The following is a 17295-nucleotide window of genomic DNA, read 5'->3' on the forward strand; positions in this document are numbered from 1 at the left end:
TATGTTAAGAATGCTTGGCACCAAAAGGATTCATATATTTTTAAATAAATTGATTCAAGAGACTAACTTTACTAATTGTGAGCACCTCACTAGAGACGCTTTTATACTTTACCTATAAAGCTTGCAATTTAATTTAAAATTGAAGTATTAATATTGGCTTTTAAAGCTTAATATAACTTTAAAGGAAAGAATGACACCCATAAATTTATTGTACTATACTGGAATGAACTAAACTACCTTATAATACTAGGGCCTGATCCAGCAACCCTTATTCAGATGAGAATTCCTGCTGCTGGATCAGGCCAATAATTTTCCACAGATTTGTTTTGCACAATTCATAATACGAAAGTAATTCATAAACGCCACTGAGTTACTGGATGTAGCTCAGAGCACAGTTATACCATTGCTCATTTCCAGAACTGTTGTGGACGTTGGTAAATGCCTCATCTACTTAAGAGTTCCTCACTAACAGCAATATCAATCATGCCAATTGTTTGAAGTCAAAGAAACAAACCCCAGTGCTACTGGTATAGTAAGTTTAAAAAGGAATTTCATTATAAATAATTAAAACATTTGAAACATTCAAAGGATTCTTAATTGAGGTGAACACTGGTTTCTGGTACCTTTTTGGGAACCTCAGACACTAAACCGTTGGTACAATTACATAAAGTTAAAACATTAAGGCATACCACTTTTAGGCAATCATAATAAAACTACAAAGATGGTTGTTGAACTGTATAGTTCTTGGAAACCAAGAACAATCTGAATTAACAAGAGTAACTTCTTAATGAGGTATTACAGCCTTGCTCCACTGAGTATCGCTTGTTGCTAATGGGCTCATATTATTCTAATTTCTGTCCTTAGTCCTCCTAAGACATCTGATTTTAAAAAGCTAAAAGTGTATTTAGAAATCAGTAGCAAATACCACTATAAAATATTTCAATTTTAATTCTACAGTCCAAGTCAGCAAAGACTGTTACTGAAAAATGCAAGTGATTGCATACACTTATGTGCACACTACAGAAAAGATTCAAAATCATGGTGTCCAATGTTTGAGAAGTAGTTTTGGTTTAAGATTCATTAGCTACATTCATGAATCAAAGTCCAACCAGTAACATTAATATCTAACCTCCAATTTTATAGCTGAACACATCTCAGAGAGAAAACATTCGAGAGTATGTATTTGTTTATAAATGTTTTAAAAACATATGATAAGGAACACCCTTACAATGATGGAGCGTTCCACCACAAGGAAAGCGAGCTCACCAGCCAGTCAGGATTCCCCACTGAACTGGGGATGACAGGAAAATGCACTGTTAGAAAAATGGGAGCGCTCCAGAACACCTTGGAATCCTGACCTGGCTGGTGAGTAGTTCAATTATAATGGCTTTAACAGCTAGGATGACGTTCTATGTAACCACCACTCAAATACTGAAGATCTGTTAACGTAAAAAAGACAGGACAGGTTTGGTTTTGCCATCTGAGTATCGAGCAACAGTTTGGACCTAGCCAGCAAGAGCAGTTCATATCCCTAGTTAACAACTACTATATTTTTTACTTGAAACAGAATGCTGCTTTCCTTGAGAAGCATGTAGCGTTGGCAAAGCTACTAAAGAGTAAAACAAAAGGAAGGTTTCTTGGGGATGGGGGAGATGGGGAAGAGGTTTCCCACCGTGTAAAGACAGCTGAGCTATGAACATTTCCAAAGAAGACTTAAAATTGTGTAAATGCATTTATAAGATCTGAATTGTGATAAGCCCACATTAACTTTTAATACAAAACGCAACTGGAATTTAGACAGGTCTTTAACAGTAAAGAGACATGCCTAATATTTTACTTTAAGGAAAATAAGTTGCAAATTCAAACAACTTGAAATTTCATTTTTTAAATGTATTCCAGTAACCAACAATTTAAGATTGGCAATTCGTTTGATAAACTTCTGTTAGAAGATTATTTCTCAGTTACACCTAAATGTTAATTTCTCTACCCTGGACACTGCAACTTCCATTGATATTTGGAGGTCAGTGTGTTAAATCAACTACCAAAGCTCCAGAGATTAACGATGTCATTAGGGTGGAAAAAGAAAAATTAATTTGCCAACATGACTGCTGAAAGTTACATACAGCCCCCTCAGTGATTAAAATACAGCTTAATACAAAACTTGGGCAAAATCCTCACTGAATGAAACTGGTACATACAAATTTGTATCATTACACATCAGTAACCATACAAAGAAAAAACCAGTCTTCAGAGCAGGTTTCTATTTTTTTTTTATCACCACCTTTTTGGTGGCATTACTGAGCCAAGACATTGCAATTATAACATTCAATTGCCATGAGTTTTAATGCAATTAAGATGTCTAATTCTTAACTGTTTTATGTTACAGTAGCTGTTCACATAAATTAAATAGTACAGATATGCACTGCTCTTGACAATAACATTTACAAAAGCAGCTCGCTTGTATTTAGTTTGCTGTGTGTGTGGTGGGTCTTATATGAAAAGCATTCTCTTCATTTCTAAGCATGGTACAATTTTAATTCTTAATGCATTAGTACAACAGTGCACTGGAAAAGTACTGAGCTTCTACAAAAAAGCTTTACAATTGTAAAACAAAAATTGTGATTTTTTTATTTAAACAAGCATAGGCATATCTTTATTTCCACAAGATAAATATCCCGATTAAGCAATCAGCTCACTCTACAGCGTGCCATAGTGATGGGCTGGAGACAGCTGTACAATGGGAAAAGGGCTACCATTAGTGTTATCTGCACTCACATGTCCAAGAATACGCAATACGAAAGTTAACCAAAATTATATTTAAGGGTGCAGTTGAATTAATTTCATATTCAGTGGAATAGCTGGGTTTGTTTTTAAAAATCCACTATGAAGCATGTGCTGTAGCTAGGATGACTTCTCAGATAAGTTCCTTAAAGGGATGAGCTGAGCGCTAAGGTCTTTAAGATTCACAATGCATGGGGAGGGGAAGGGAAGGCGGGGGAAGGAGCTTAACAGTCTTGATGATGGGAAAAAAAAAAAAGAAATTTATAGCAAATAGGCATCTTAGGGGAAATAAAATTTTCTGAAATTCAAGACACTGAAACTGAATAGATTTGGAGACTCTGATTTAAAGAGATTCCCATTTTAAAAGCTTTAATTCTGAGAAAATGTTTCCATGAGGGAAGAAGCAGCCAAACTCATTACTTTACATTGAAGCACCACTCAAAAAGTGGCCATAATGAAAGTGACTTTGTTGCCCATCACTATTACACCAGCTGTTCAGCCAAAGATTCAGATCTCATTTAGACAACACTTTCTCTGTTACCAGATGCTAAGACTGCTCTACGACAAATAGGACAAGTGGAATTTTCTGATAACCAGCGATCAATGCAGTGGACATGGTACTCATGGGAACAAGGCAGTTTACGAAGCTTGTTGCCTTCTGTGTATTCTGTAATACAGACACTACAGGTTTTCAGAGCATCGCTTTCACCAAAATTCCTCCACGCTAGGTTGTCAATTTGTTCTTTGGTGAGTCCTCTTGGCTGGTCATCATCATCCTCATTTAGTAGAAAAAACTGCGCTAGGCTAAGGAATGGTAAAGAGCCACTTTCTTCAAAAGTGACTGATCCTCTCGTATTGCGACCTTCCCGCCTAACAGATGTTGAACCTCCTTCATTACTACTTTCATATACCTCCCCTGAGCTACCCTCGGTACTTTCACTGCGTGAACTAGTACCACCACTATCACCTCCATTCTGTAGCTCAGGAGCATCTACATTTTGGTTTGGGACTGGGCCACTAGGATCTGCATCACCATCACTGTACATATAGTAGTTTAATTCTCCAAAACCTGTCATTATCTGCCTCAGAATGGTCTGAATTGCGACTGATGTTGTCTCATTAAAGCCCGTGTTTATGATTCTACGAATAGGAATCCTAATGGTACTGACATAAGTTCTCACTCCAGCCCGTTCTGAACGTGAAAATGTGCGCCTAAGCCCTCCACGTTCACTTTCATAAGTGACTGTATTGTTTGGTGTCTGGGACCTGGATCGGGTTCGGTTGGCTATGCTGTCTCTCTGCCGATATTCTCCTGGACGGACTCTTCTCACTTGAAGATCAAGAACTATGGTAGGTGGCCTCTGTCCAGGAGCTGCAGACTCACTGCTGCCATTTGTTTCTGAAGAACCTAATGCTGGAGGAGCAGGTCTTGTTTCAGGGGTTGAAAACAGAACTGCATTTTCACTTGCAATCTCAGTCCCCGTTGTATGTTGCCTTAACGTCACATGCTGTCTAGTTCTAGAACTTCCCTCGGATTCATTTACCAGGGAATGATCAAGAGTCTGAGATGGCATATTGTGAGGAGACCTGCGAGGAGTCTCGCTTGCTGGATTAATAGGTGACCTACTTCTATCAGTCCTAGCCCGGGTTCTTCGTTGTTCTGGGCTCCTGCTTCTTGCTCTTCTCTGGCCTCTGACAGGAGATGCTTCCTCAGTTGCTAACTCCTCAGAGGTACTTCTGTCTGATCCAGGCTGCCTTACAGATGGCGATTCAGATCTTGGAGTCTCAGTGTCACTTTGGCTATTTTCCAAATCCTCACCATTGGAGGGCTCTACAGATTGCTCATTTTCAGCTTCTGGGTTTGGGTTCCCATTATTACGGTTGACATTTATTTCCAAACTGAATCTGAAATCACCACTGTTAGGGTTAGTCCGGCTCACTGCCCTCCAAGACTGGTTTCCTCTTTGCCCGCTCCGTGTGGTATTTCCAGTCTGTCGTACTGAATTAAGCCAGTCTATTATGGAATCTCTATTAGAAACATCTTCTGTGGATTCTGCACCTGTCAAAAGAAAGGGAACTACCAAAATTAGAGAACTGAGGTAATTCTTAGATTAAATTTTCCAAAAATATAATTCCTTAATTAAGCAAGTTACAGTTTTAAAATATTTAAGCCTTTTAAACACCGTAACAGTTTCATCCTTAACATCTTGATTAGTGTCATGTCTAAAAGAGCTGTTTCTTTGCGGGAGCATGAGTGGACATTTTTCTACTGCCAATAATTATGCCTCTTTAGAAGTTGTAGCCAAATAGCAAACAAGTAATCAAAATAATTATTTCTTGTAACAACTAAATGGAAAATCAGTTACGTTTCAACTGTAAAAAAAAAAAAAAACATTAGATGTTTTTTACTTGCTTGAATACTGTCCATTCAATGGTCTAGTATAGCAGCAGTTAAATCACAAAACCAAAGCCATGTCTATATTTACAAGCGTATAGAGGCACAGCTGTACAGATACAGTTGTGCTGCTGTAAGAGTACTTGTGTAGCCACATTATGCCAACAGGAGAGAGTTCTCCCGCCAACAAAATAAAACCAACTCAATGAGGAGTGGTAGTATGTCGGTGGGAGATGCTCTCCCACCAACATAGTGCTGTACACATGAGCACTTATTCTGGCAAAATTTATGTCACTCGGGGGAGTGGTTTTTTCATATCTCTGAGCAACAAAAGTTTTGCCAACGTAAGTGCTAGTGTAGACATTGCCTTAATGGCCTGGAATACTTGGTTCTCTAGTCTAGCACACTCATTTAGCTAACAATGACAGGGTTCAGTGGGACCCATGTGTAAACCTTTCTGTAGGGAGGCAATGTGGCAACCTTGAGAGGAAAAGAGTAAAGGTGAGAAAATGTGGGAATCTCAGAAAGCACTCCAGTAAGGGAACAGAATGGAGAGAAATCTAAACAAAAATAAAGAACTGCAGAAGTGATCACAGTGCAGCAAAATATAAGTGCGACATGTTCTAGCTGAAATCTCTTCAAAACTTTGACCTCTGAAGCAGATAACAGATTATCTTCACTTAATTCTAAAACACTGCTCACCTCACACCTGCCCAGGCTTAACATGTTCCATTCCTGCATTCAAGTTAAGATCTATACTGGGTGCTAAAGTTAAGAGCTTCCACAAATACAGTATATATACCTCTATTCTCATCACCGTTTTGCTGTGGTGGACCTTCTTTAACTTGATGTAGCCTTCTCATCAGTTCTTCTTCAGTAATTTCACCTTAGGAAGCAAGCAAAGATTTCCAAAACTATTTTAAAGGCAGATATGCAAAGGCAAGAATAATCCATAGCTTAAGAGTACATTACATTACATTAGATTACGCCTACATTCTCTTTGAACTGCAAATACTGTCCTAACAAGATACTGACTGCTTTTAAGTGTTTTCTGAATTCTGACACACTGTGATACCTAAGTCAGGGTAGCCAAAGCATAAATCACAGCCCTCCAACACTACTGCCCTTAGGTAAGATTTGCTGAGGCTCCAGCTAACGAAGAGTTACAACGTGCTCAGAAGATGGCAAAATGCTTTCTGGGTCTTATAATGACATGTCAGCAGTATTCTCCATCCTACATCAATCAAGGCCTCATTTACAAGAGAAAGTTGCACTGGTTATCTAAAAGTGTTATTTTAAACTGATTTAGTTAAACCAGTGCAAAAACACCACAGCGGACGCATTTCAGATTAAGAGTTGTTGATTTCAGTTTAGCACAAATCTATTTGGAATCAGTTTTAACTAAACCAAAATAAGCCACTCTTATACTGAAACAAGACTGTTCACACAGGTTTAGCTAAATTGGTTTTAAAATGACACCTTTAGTTAAACCACTGCAACCTTCTTATGTAGAAAGAGCCCAAGTGAGACTCAGATACCTGGCAAGATGCCAATGCAGCCCTCAGTAGTACAGACTTTGCAAGTCCCAGTGAACACTAACATTTTCTTAAAATTGAATTAGCACATCTAGTTTAACCTAACAAGCTCTACACTATTCATATTACCTTCAAGGAATGGTCTACTGCAGTGGTTTTCAAACTTCAGCACTAGGTCGTGGAATGCAAGGCAATGGGTTGCCTTGCTTAGCACCCAGAGAGCCTGGTGGCTGGCCAGTAAAAATTAATAGTTCCTACCTGTTCTGAGTCTGGCACCGCGCTACGCCCCAGAAGCAGCCAGCAGCAGGTCCTGCTCCTAGGCCGGGGGGAGGGGGAGGAGGGCGGCGCATGGGGCTCCGCTCACTGCGCACCTCTGTCTGGGAGCTGGACCTCCTCTGGCCACTTCCAGGGCACAGCACAGTCCGCGGTGCCAGGACAGGCGGGAAGCCTGCCTCTGCACTCGGGTTGTGCCACTGACCATGAGCCGCCGGAGGTAAACCCACACCCAAACCCCGTGCACCAATCCCCTGCCCCAACCCGGAGCCCCTTCCTGCACCCCAAGCCCCTCATCCCTGGCCTCCCTCAGAGCCTGCACCCCCAGCCCCGACCCCCTCCTGCACCCCAACCCCCTCCAAAGCCCAAAGCCCCTACCACACCCTGAACCCCTCATTCCCGGCCCCACCCCACAGCCCTCATCCCCACACCCCAACCCTCTGCCCCAGCCCTAAGCCCCCTCCCACACCCCAAACACCTCATCCCCAGCTCCGTTGGGTTGCGGGTATCAACAATTTTCTTTAATTGGGTCACCAGAAAAAAGTTTGAAAACCACTGGTCTACTGTGTGCTCAGCCAAGCAGAAGAACTACTCTATACAATGGCATAAAATAGTAGTAAAAATATCAGAAATGCTGAAGACACATTCAGCACCAGAATGGAGAGAGGAACTAGGTAGTCTGAAAATGGGTGCAGAGGCATTCACATTCGTAAATTAAAGTTTTCATGCTACCTACATGTTTTAACATACCTGGTGTTCCTAGCAAATTGTTATCCCTCATAAGCCTATAGTCCTCTTCATTCAGGTTATTTACAAAGTGATAAAAAGCTTCTTCACGTTCTAATCGATCCAGCTGACTCCGGCGCTGTGCTTCTGAGTGATCAATACTTCCTTTATCGTTAGAATCTGAGCTTTCCATGTTGATGAAAGAGTGGGAAAGTATCTAAAAAAGGAGAGGAAAACTACATATTTTGAAAACCATACATACAAAAATGAATAAAATAATCTGTAATGCTTATTGACACATTCAGTGGAATTCAGCACAATCTGTCGTTGAACTTGACTCGGACAACACACACTTAATCGCTATCATATATTTAAATTATTTAAGGAGAAATTTAGTTTGCTGATAAAGTTCCAGTTATATGGGTATCTTGTACCACAATTTAAATCACTACTTGATCCAGAATTTAAATCATTTTAAAAATGCAATATGTTTAGGGAAGCATAAAAATTACAGACCAAATCCTTCAGGCAATCTTTCGTGCACCCAACATTGCTCAGGAAGGAGACGTCTAAACCGCCTTATAGCATACCCAAATGTTGCAGCTATGTGACAAAGCAGAACCTAGAGCAGCCTAAAGTCTGCCTTAAAACAATCCTGTGAAGGACATGAGTCATCTGAATCCAACACTATGTTCCTTTAGAAGGCAATTTTAATAGGATTAAGCCTCCCAAGCTCAAGCCTATAAGGAAAGGAAGTGCCTCATGTTACTCATCAGCAATCCTTCTGAACAATTAAGAGGAATAGCCAATCCCCAAAGGAATTTGGAAGAAATGTGAAAACTAGGAAGCAGAATTACAGCATAGTAGATTGTGGGTGCCACAGAACACCTTGCAATACAAAGATCATTCAGCTCCTCGGGATAAAAAGGTTCTGTAGAATGAATTCTGGAATTTAGTGCCAAAAGTAATTTATTAGACAGCAGTTAAACTGTCAATTTTGATGAAGTGGAATATGAGACCAAAAAGTCTTATGTACCTGGCATATTGCCAGACGTTTACAGGAATTCAATATATGTGCATTCTCCCCACACTTTTCCTGCTTCAGTTAGGTTAGAACCTCTAACGCATCTTTCAACATTAGTGAGATATGGTAATATCTGCATTTGGTCAACGTTAACAGTGAAAACGTATCACCTCTGGAGAAATTATGTTAACCGTAAACCTACCCAAATGGAAGCCAGAACAAGGAAGCCTGGTTATTAATCAGTATGCCTCACCAACCACGATGTAAAGCACTGTCTTACACAACTGTGGGAATGCACCAGTTACTCAAGTGGCTGGTTATCTAGCTAGTTTTACACCTGATGGAATGCTCCTCTACAACATTTCCACCAGAAATGTTTTCTTTTTTTAAACAGCTCCTGATGCCTCGTGAACATATTGAAAAGGGGGTGGGGGGGGGGAAGGGGGGAAAACAAAAAAACCACACCATTCTGAGTTTTGTGCTTTTAAATCTGAGAATTTCCAAATATAATAGGATCCGTTTCTCGGCCACTTGCCTAGTGCAGTGGTTTTCAAACTGTGGACCCTGGGGGTCTGCAGACTATGTCTAAGAATTCCAAAAGGGTCCACACTTCCATTTGAAATTTTTAGGGGTCTGCAAATGACAAAAGGTTGAAAACAACTGGTCTAGTGCATGAAACGGATCCTCTTTTTGGTTTCTAAACAAAACTGTCAAGAAAAATCAAAATGTCTCTACAGTTTAAATAAATGGTCCCCAACATTTCTGTGGGAATAGCATATTGCTGTTCCCAGAAGACTGTGGCGGGCGCCAGACACCCCGCCGCCAAAATGCAGCAGTGGCAAGAAGCGTCACCACCAAAATGCTGCCAAGAAACGGCAACGCTTCTCGGCGGCGCAGTGTCCTGCGGGCACACAAAAATGCCCTGGTGGGCACCATGGCACCTGTGGGCACTGCCTTGGGGACCACTGGTTTAAATCATAACGTCTCCTAAATATAAAAGAGGCATTGCATGACCTTCAAGGCCCATTTGTTTACACACATTTAGGTAACTTACACAGGAGTTACTGTGTTTGTCTTCTTCCGTCTCCAAGCCCAAAATTACATGTTGGATGTGGCAAATGTAATTATTGGAAGAAGGCCACAGAGGAGGGTCTTGCATTTAGATTCAACACTATTAGGTTTACTCCTGGAAGCTTGCCTACATTAGGGCTTTTCACACTGGTATAGCTACCCCAAAGAAGCTTCACCAGTGCAAACATCTAATGTAAGGTGCACCAAGCCAGTTTATCCACCTCTAAGAAACAGTTCTCTTCTACCCTAGCCATTGCAGAATATAGGCATATAAATTCTAGATGCCTATCACTAGGATACTAATAGTACTACAATGACAATGGGGTTTCCTTGGTTCTGCCTAGCTACACAACAGGATTTCAATAGCGGCGGTAAAGCAGCACCATTACCAGATTACTATGCAACAGATGCCTATGGAAACAATAACTAGATACAGTTAGATAATTGAAGCCCACTATACAAATTGTGTCTTGAGTGTAATGCACTATCTTGATGCCTAAAATGAGACTTATCCACTAAAATGTAAACATCACATTAAGATATCATAAGCAGCATATTACCATAAAGCAAGAAATGCAAATAAGGGAAAGACACACCATGTCTGTCAATACATTATGATAGACATAACTGTGGCATCCTATTAAACCTGTGTAGGGGAGGTCATATATAGTATGTTTCACATCAGTGAGTTTCCTTGCTTTTATTGCTTTAGGTCAACTTAACATGAGATTTAGTTCTTACCTGCGTAACACAACCTGAAATTTCCCTTCTTCTGTCAGCACAGAACTGGCGAGGGAGAGCACAAATGTCTGGAGGAGCTCATGTCTCTAAGATGTAGTGAGTGCAGATCTGTTGATTATAGCCAACTTTAGTTTATCCAGTAATGAAACTGAACATCTTTATGGAAACACAGTAAGATTTGTCTAAAGTTCGCTGGAAACAAGAGTCTGTACAGCTACTTGACTGAAACAAGTGAAAGTTTTCTTTAAAATGGTGATGGGAAGTGTTTTTCAGCAGCTGAATAACCAGATATTATTGCAGTAAACTCTTAAATTGGTGTGCTCACTCTTTGACAAGTCAGTCAAGTGGATTCCCTGTAGTTACTCATTAACAATCCACTCAAAGGTGCCAGGCACAAATGACTAGTGTCCTCCTTACCATCACTACAAAGCAGCAGAGTGTATGAAACACAGCAAGCTTTAATAGCAAGAAGTGACTATCTATAGTTCAAGACTTTATAATCTACAAGGGAGGAGTTATTTTATGGTCTCGGGGGTATAAATGATGGAGAACTAAAGATATTCATTTGGTATTGAAAAAAGTTGCCATTACCAGTTACTTTGCTCCACTACCAGTACTAAAATTATCAATTCATTGATACTGTGACAACTAGGCCTGAGTAGAAAGTCATAAAAATATATGGCTTCTAAGTTATAGCCTATCTATGAACGAGGGTCAGGCATCACAATTCAAGAATTTACTAAAATAGCCATTTAAGAAATTCACTTCAGACCCCATACAATAGTAAAATGCGAAAACTCTCAGTTCACCTTTATCTTTACTACTTTACACTTATATGGTACCTTCCATCTGAGGATCACAAGATGCTTCCCAGAAATAAGTGTTAATTGAGCAGATGACACAATGACCTACCAACTAAGTCTTCCTTGCACGAAAATAAATAAGCTGTTTCAGGCCTTAGTAAAATAACCCAAAAGCTATCTGAGCTGAATTTACAGGGAAGTACCTTAGTATATGTTCTTTTGTTTCTGTAAGTGAATAAAACCCACCTAAAATTAAGTTGCAGTCATTGCTGAAATCTGCAACTTGTATATAGTAAAAGGAAACTTGAGACCCTAAAGGATCAAAGTCTTTCCAATATACACTGTCTGAAGAAAAAGGAGCGATTTAAAAAAATAAAGTTGTGCTCTTCATCAGCAATATCTAGTAGGTCTCAAAGTCCTTAGTAATCGGAGGAAAAAGACTATGACCAACAAAATTAATATAACAGCAAGCACTATTAAGAACTGTCTGGAGGGAGTTAATCTCCTCCAGAACGTCTTGTGTCTAAATGATTGATATTTTAAGATGAAATTAAAATATACGTGTTTCAATATTTAAGAGGGACATCATTTCATTTGGCATGTACAGGATATTTTCTAGAAAATTAGTTTCCTATACATTATGCAGATTTCTGGACTCTCTTCCCAGAAATTTAATTTATAATTTTGAATACACAAAAGGGATGGTTAATAGGTGGAAACAGTTTAGCAACTGTGCCCAACAAGGACTAATTTCTAAATAATGATTACCTACTACAATACTTAATGAGCTATTACCAACTGATCCACTTCCATCCTAAAGGAACTAGTCATCCTTTCTGATAATCAGAGGTAAATTGTTGTATCAGTATAGAAGTCAGAGTTGCCCTTCCCTAAACCAAACTTCAAGAAAAATGTACAAGACAAAACTCAGATGTTGACTTGAAAATATACACATTCCCTACCCCCAAAGATCACCTAAATCTCCAGTAGGACTATTAACCCTCTTTCATGATGAAAGCTCTTCCCTACTGCCCTGTCAAGAAAAGCTCTCCAACACCAAGTAATTTACACTGAGAGAAATTAAAACTAGCTATTAGAATATCTTGAACTCCATTTCTCTCAAGGTATAAAAATATTTGCAAAGCCTAAATCATATTTTAAAGTGCCTTATTTAACATGATGTGACAACCAAATTAATGACTAGGCTTCAAAAAACAAACTAGTACAATCTGTGCTCTTCTAAGATGCACAAGAGAAAAAACTAGTAAATAGTTTTAATGTAGCTATGTCAAACACCAAGTACTTTATAAATAATTAGTTGCAATACATTAAGAAACCACACATTTCATGTGTTTTCAACCTTGAAATTTCATCATTGTTTATCCTGTAAATCCTTGCTCTCAAAAAACAGACCACAGAAAATGACTGTTGAGTGAACCCAATTATTAAGAGCATTAAAAAAAAATACAAGCATGTGAGGGAGAGGGCTCACTGAGATTTGCACCTCAATCCTACAACAAGATACACACAGACGGACCACTGTCTACCTACAGCCCCTCTTAAAATAATGAGTTTTCCCACATAGACACGTACTGCAGGATCAGGGCCTTCAAACCAGTCTGAATATCTACAGCATAGAGACAATAGGGGATTAAGTTTTCAAATTTTTAAAAGTCTGCCTTACATGTTGGGCTTATTCTTTGCCTGTTGCTATTAACTCTAATGGATGTAGTATGAATGTGTATTCTAAAATAAAACAAAACACCTACAGAAAGTTCTTAAAGTATCTATCTGGAAATTAAATGTGATGGAGAGAGACTTATCTTACCCCAAACATTACACCACTCAAATTTCACCTGTACATTCCTTGCTTAAAAAAAAATTAAGCTGGAAAAATGTCAACTTGCCAAAGAACACCAAAAAAAGTATGTCTTTTTACAACATATTTGTATAAAATGCTATTTTAATAAAGGAACAAAGATATTCGCAGAGCCCTAACAAGCAGAAGCCATAAGAATCAGAATATCATTTTAATCATAGGTATGACATCGCAATAGAATATATGTCAATACTTTCACATATCCAATAAAATGTTTCACTCGTAGAACTCCACTGTCAACTATGAGGGCTCAAAATGTTATAATTTTCCTTATTAAAATAGCATTTGTCAAAAAGACATGTTGAAAATGAAAATAAATATGACATTATGTTGCTTTTGGTCTTTAGATTATACCACAGAAGAGAAGACCTATTGGACATGAGGTATCACAAGAGAAGTCTCATGAAAATGGTTCTCTCTTGCTCTAAAATTGAGCATCCTGTAAGGTCAGCAAGCAAAACGCCCACTCTGAAGTTAGGAGGAAGCAGCACTGTGGTATGTCAGCAGCCAATGTCGTCACTGAAAGGGAGAGCAGCAAAAGTAGGGTAGCATCCTGGGGAGCCAGACCCGCAAAACTGATGACCGTCGAGTAGTGCTCAAGTTTCAGCAGAAACAGGACCTCCGGTTAATGGAAGCTCTAAATCAAACATAACCTGTAGAATTTCAATGCAAAAAACATGTAACTTCAACACTTCTTTTAACTCCACTTAATCCGCAAAATTGTTGCTATTACAGATTCTACTGGAGGTAACAGGCCAATGCTATGCTGACAAACAACTGCAACCAACAAATGAGGATTAGGGTACAAGCCTATCCTGGTTGCTGTCTAATTCATGAAATACTCCCAAATATAATTTTTTTAAAAGAATACCTTATTTAATAACATTTAAGTTATATATTATGTTTAAATATAAAACCTAGCTGTACGTAAAACTACAATCTCATCATCTGATTTTGATGACAAATCAAGAAACAGAAATTCATGTACATTATTTATGAGATTATGGATACAGATGCCTCTGGCATACTGAATTTGTAAAAGACTGTTCTTGTTGGAAGTTTTTTAAAAAAGTTATTAAAATTAAGAGGATAAAGTAAATGTATATTAGTATATCTTACCTAATCAAGTGTTGCCACTTGATTTTTTAGCAATGAAGCTGCTCAGCTTTGCAGTCCTCACTGAAGGAAAGAGTTAAACATCAATACTTCAGATCAACCAAGAAATACCAATTGGTGTCTGCTGACATAAACCAGGACAAGAAGATGAAATTGCAGCCTTATATGCATTTTATGTTTTTTATGCACAGCCAAGTGTCTCATACATTCTGAGAAGAGAAAAGCAAATGGAAATGTTGTGACGCTTCAAGTTACCTTTATATACCCATGGAAAGATCCATCCCTACATTAAAGTTTAACACTAACACATTTTTTAAAAATATGGGTTGCAAGATAGGTGCCTATGTATAAGAAATTCAAAATAAGAGATCCTGATGGCAAAAGGTATACACGTGCTATGTTTTATCCTTTCCATACTTCAACTGGCTTAGGTTTTTACAAGTTCCTGCCCCTCTTAGACTTCACCTAGAAGAGGATTTAAAGGTGTGTTAGAACATGTCAGCTAACATGCTCTAAAAGTCTAGTGTAGACTATTCAGCTAGTAAGTGATCAGTTAATCTAGTTGGGTTTCAATTAAACCAGTTTAGCATGTGTTAGACTATACAATGCCTTGTCTCCACTAGATTTGTTAGAAGGTGTTACTAACCTTCCTACAGACACCTTTAAATCTTAGCCTAAACACATTCTTAAGAGCTTATCTATACACAAGAATTGTACTGTTTTAACTCTATAAGGGGCTACACCAGTATAAATATTTTGGTTAGAAAAATCATGCCCTTAACCAAACAAGTGCAAAATGTGTGTGAAGATTAGGCACCAGGCTGTTCTGAGTTTGGTGGAGAGATGAGGAGTGCTGAAACTGTCAACTCTCTCTTTTCTGTGAGGTAGTTAATATGGACTGGACAACGTTTATTATCCAGGCTAGGGATCTGCTATTTGTTTGACGGTCACATCACCTTATAATTAACCACACCAATATTTATATATGACATTAAGAGTCAGAAGAACATACATTTTTAGTACTGCTAACTGGGGGAGGGGGGAAGAATGCAGTAATTATTTCCTTTGTAACCTGTTTAATAAAATGTGTTTTCCTCTTTTGATGAGCAGTTAGATCAACATTTCTGACTCCTTTACTTTCCAAATGATGATTAACCATTCCAAAACGGGCATACCTACGCTGGGCATACATAGGCACCTTTAACCACTGGGCTGTCACCATAACATATCCAATCCCAGACACTGGGAGAAGACATTTATCTTCATCTACAAAATGAAGGAGTTACTGTTTAATTTTCAACTCTACCTATCAACTTATCATGGTTGAAATGATTAGAAGATGGATGTTACAGCTTCTTTACTATTTCATAGTCACCTCCAACTTGAAATTAAACAATATAGCCAATAGTGCAGATGGGAAGTAAGACTTCGGTGTCGTGCTGTCCACCTAATTATTGTTATTTGTGTACCACTTCAGTTTGAAAGCTCATTTATTCAACACTAAACAGGGCTCTTTATTTATTCACACCAGAAAATACAAACTGTATCCAACGTTCCAACTTAATGTCCTAGGGAAGTTCTTTGTTGAAAACCCTTTTTGTAAGTATATCAAATAGATAGATAATGGATCAAGAATAAGTCCATAAGATACATACAGAATAGATTTTGGTCCTCCTTTGAGATGTCTGACTACAAACAACATAAGACATCCCAGGATGACCAGAGTTTTAACCTCCATAAACATTCCTAAAAGTACAGATCATTTTTACATTATCCTCAGAACATTTTGGAGGCGTGGTAAATAAAGGTAACTGGGAAGTAAGTGAGACTAGACAGAAAATGGGGATCAGAAGGCCATGAGTTTTCGTGGGTTACAAAACTATAAACAACCTGGACACTTGGAAATAGAAGAGGCCCCAATAAAAGAGGCCCTCACAGAGTGTGATAGGGAGAGTCCCCTCCACTTCTCTCCTCACGATGGGGCTCCTTGCTCCTGGTGTGGGGAGGACAAAATGAAGGCTTGAGCCTGAGAAACTACAGTTCCTTAAAGGAGACCCTGGACAGGAGAGAGAGAGGCGCAAGTTTCCCTGCAAACCCAAAGGCCTAGTTTCAAGTTTCAATCCCCCTCAAACCCAGCTGGGTACAGCGGAAAGACAAGCCCCGAAACCCCCGAGAGGGAGCTTAGCCCGGTGCCCAACCGGAGAATGGGTCCCCTTCCGGGCTCAGGCCGTGCGGAGTTGAAGGGCCCTGAGATGTCTGTCAGTCCTCCCCTGCCGGAGGGGATGGGGCAGGAAGTGAGGCTCCCCTGCGGCCGACAAGGACCTGCGCTCACACTTGGGGACGGGGTAGAGAGAGGACCAAGGGGTCGCCTCCGTGGAGACAGGGAGACCAAAGGGGCCTGCTGTCCTCCCTGCCCCAGGAGCGGGGATCCCCACCCACCGCCTCTGCGCCCTCTTCCCAACGTCCCCGGCTAGGCAGGGTCGGGTATCGAAGGGGGGCAGAGGCTCGGGGACACAGACTCCCCCTTTCCGCCGGCAACCAGAGCAGCGGCGCCGCCGCCTCCTCCTCCCCTGGGCCTCTCCCTTCCCTAGGCCATTTTGAAAGTCTGCGTCCAGCCCCGATACTCACCCGCCGCCGCCGCCAGGCTCCCTCCTCCCCCCGGGTCTCGGTCCGTTGCTTGCCCCGGTGCTCAGCGGGCTCGGCCCTGGCTCGCTCTGCTCCGTCCCTCCCCGAGCGGCAGCAGCGTCTCCTTCCCTCCCCTTCTCAGGCGGCCATTTTCTGCTCCATTGTTACCAGGGAAGTGGGGGGCCGGAAACAGGAGCAGCCGCCAGAGGAAGTAAAGGAAAACTCAATGCGCATGCTCACTCCTCTCCCGTCCGGCGTACGCGAGGCGCCTGACACAAGCCGCCATAGAGCTTGGAGGACCGTGCAGAGAGAGCGGTCCCACTCAC

The 17295-nt window shown here is 40.2% G+C and overlaps 1 protein-coding gene across 9 annotated transcripts; it reads right to left on the reverse strand.

The window, feature by feature from the left end:
• Nucleotides 1-932: 932 nt before the first annotated feature.
• RLIM (ring finger protein, LIM domain interacting) lies at nucleotides 933-17213 on the reverse strand. 9 transcript variants are annotated; one of them, XM_073361111.2, is made up of 7 exons: nucleotides 16973-17213; nucleotides 14348-14553; nucleotides 13583-13881; nucleotides 10547-10654; nucleotides 7735-7927; nucleotides 5979-6062; nucleotides 933-4858 (listed from the first exon to the last, which is right to left on the reverse strand). In XM_073361111.2, exons 5-7 carry the CDS (start codon nucleotides 7901-7903, stop codon nucleotides 3300-3302), a joined length of 1812 nt encoding a protein of 603 aa, XP_073217212.1. In that variant the 5' UTR covers nucleotides 7904-7927; nucleotides 10547-10654; nucleotides 13583-13881; nucleotides 14348-14553; nucleotides 16973-17213; the 3' UTR covers nucleotides 933-3299. The 9 variants fall into 9 exon arrangements, with proteins under 9 accessions (XP_073217212.1, XP_073217217.1, XP_073217214.1 ...); XM_073361116.2 differs by lacking the exon at nucleotides 13583-13881 and having other exon boundaries at nucleotides 14348-14407; XM_073361113.2 differs by lacking the exon at nucleotides 13583-13881.
• Between the last annotated feature and the right edge of the window lie 82 nt (nucleotides 17214-17295).

The sequence above is a fragment of the Lepidochelys kempii genome, chromosome 9 (genome assembly GCF_965140285.1).
Source record: "Lepidochelys kempii isolate rLepKem1 chromosome 9, rLepKem1.hap1, whole genome shotgun sequence".
NCBI lineage: Eukaryota > Metazoa > Chordata > Testudines > Cheloniidae > Lepidochelys > Lepidochelys kempii.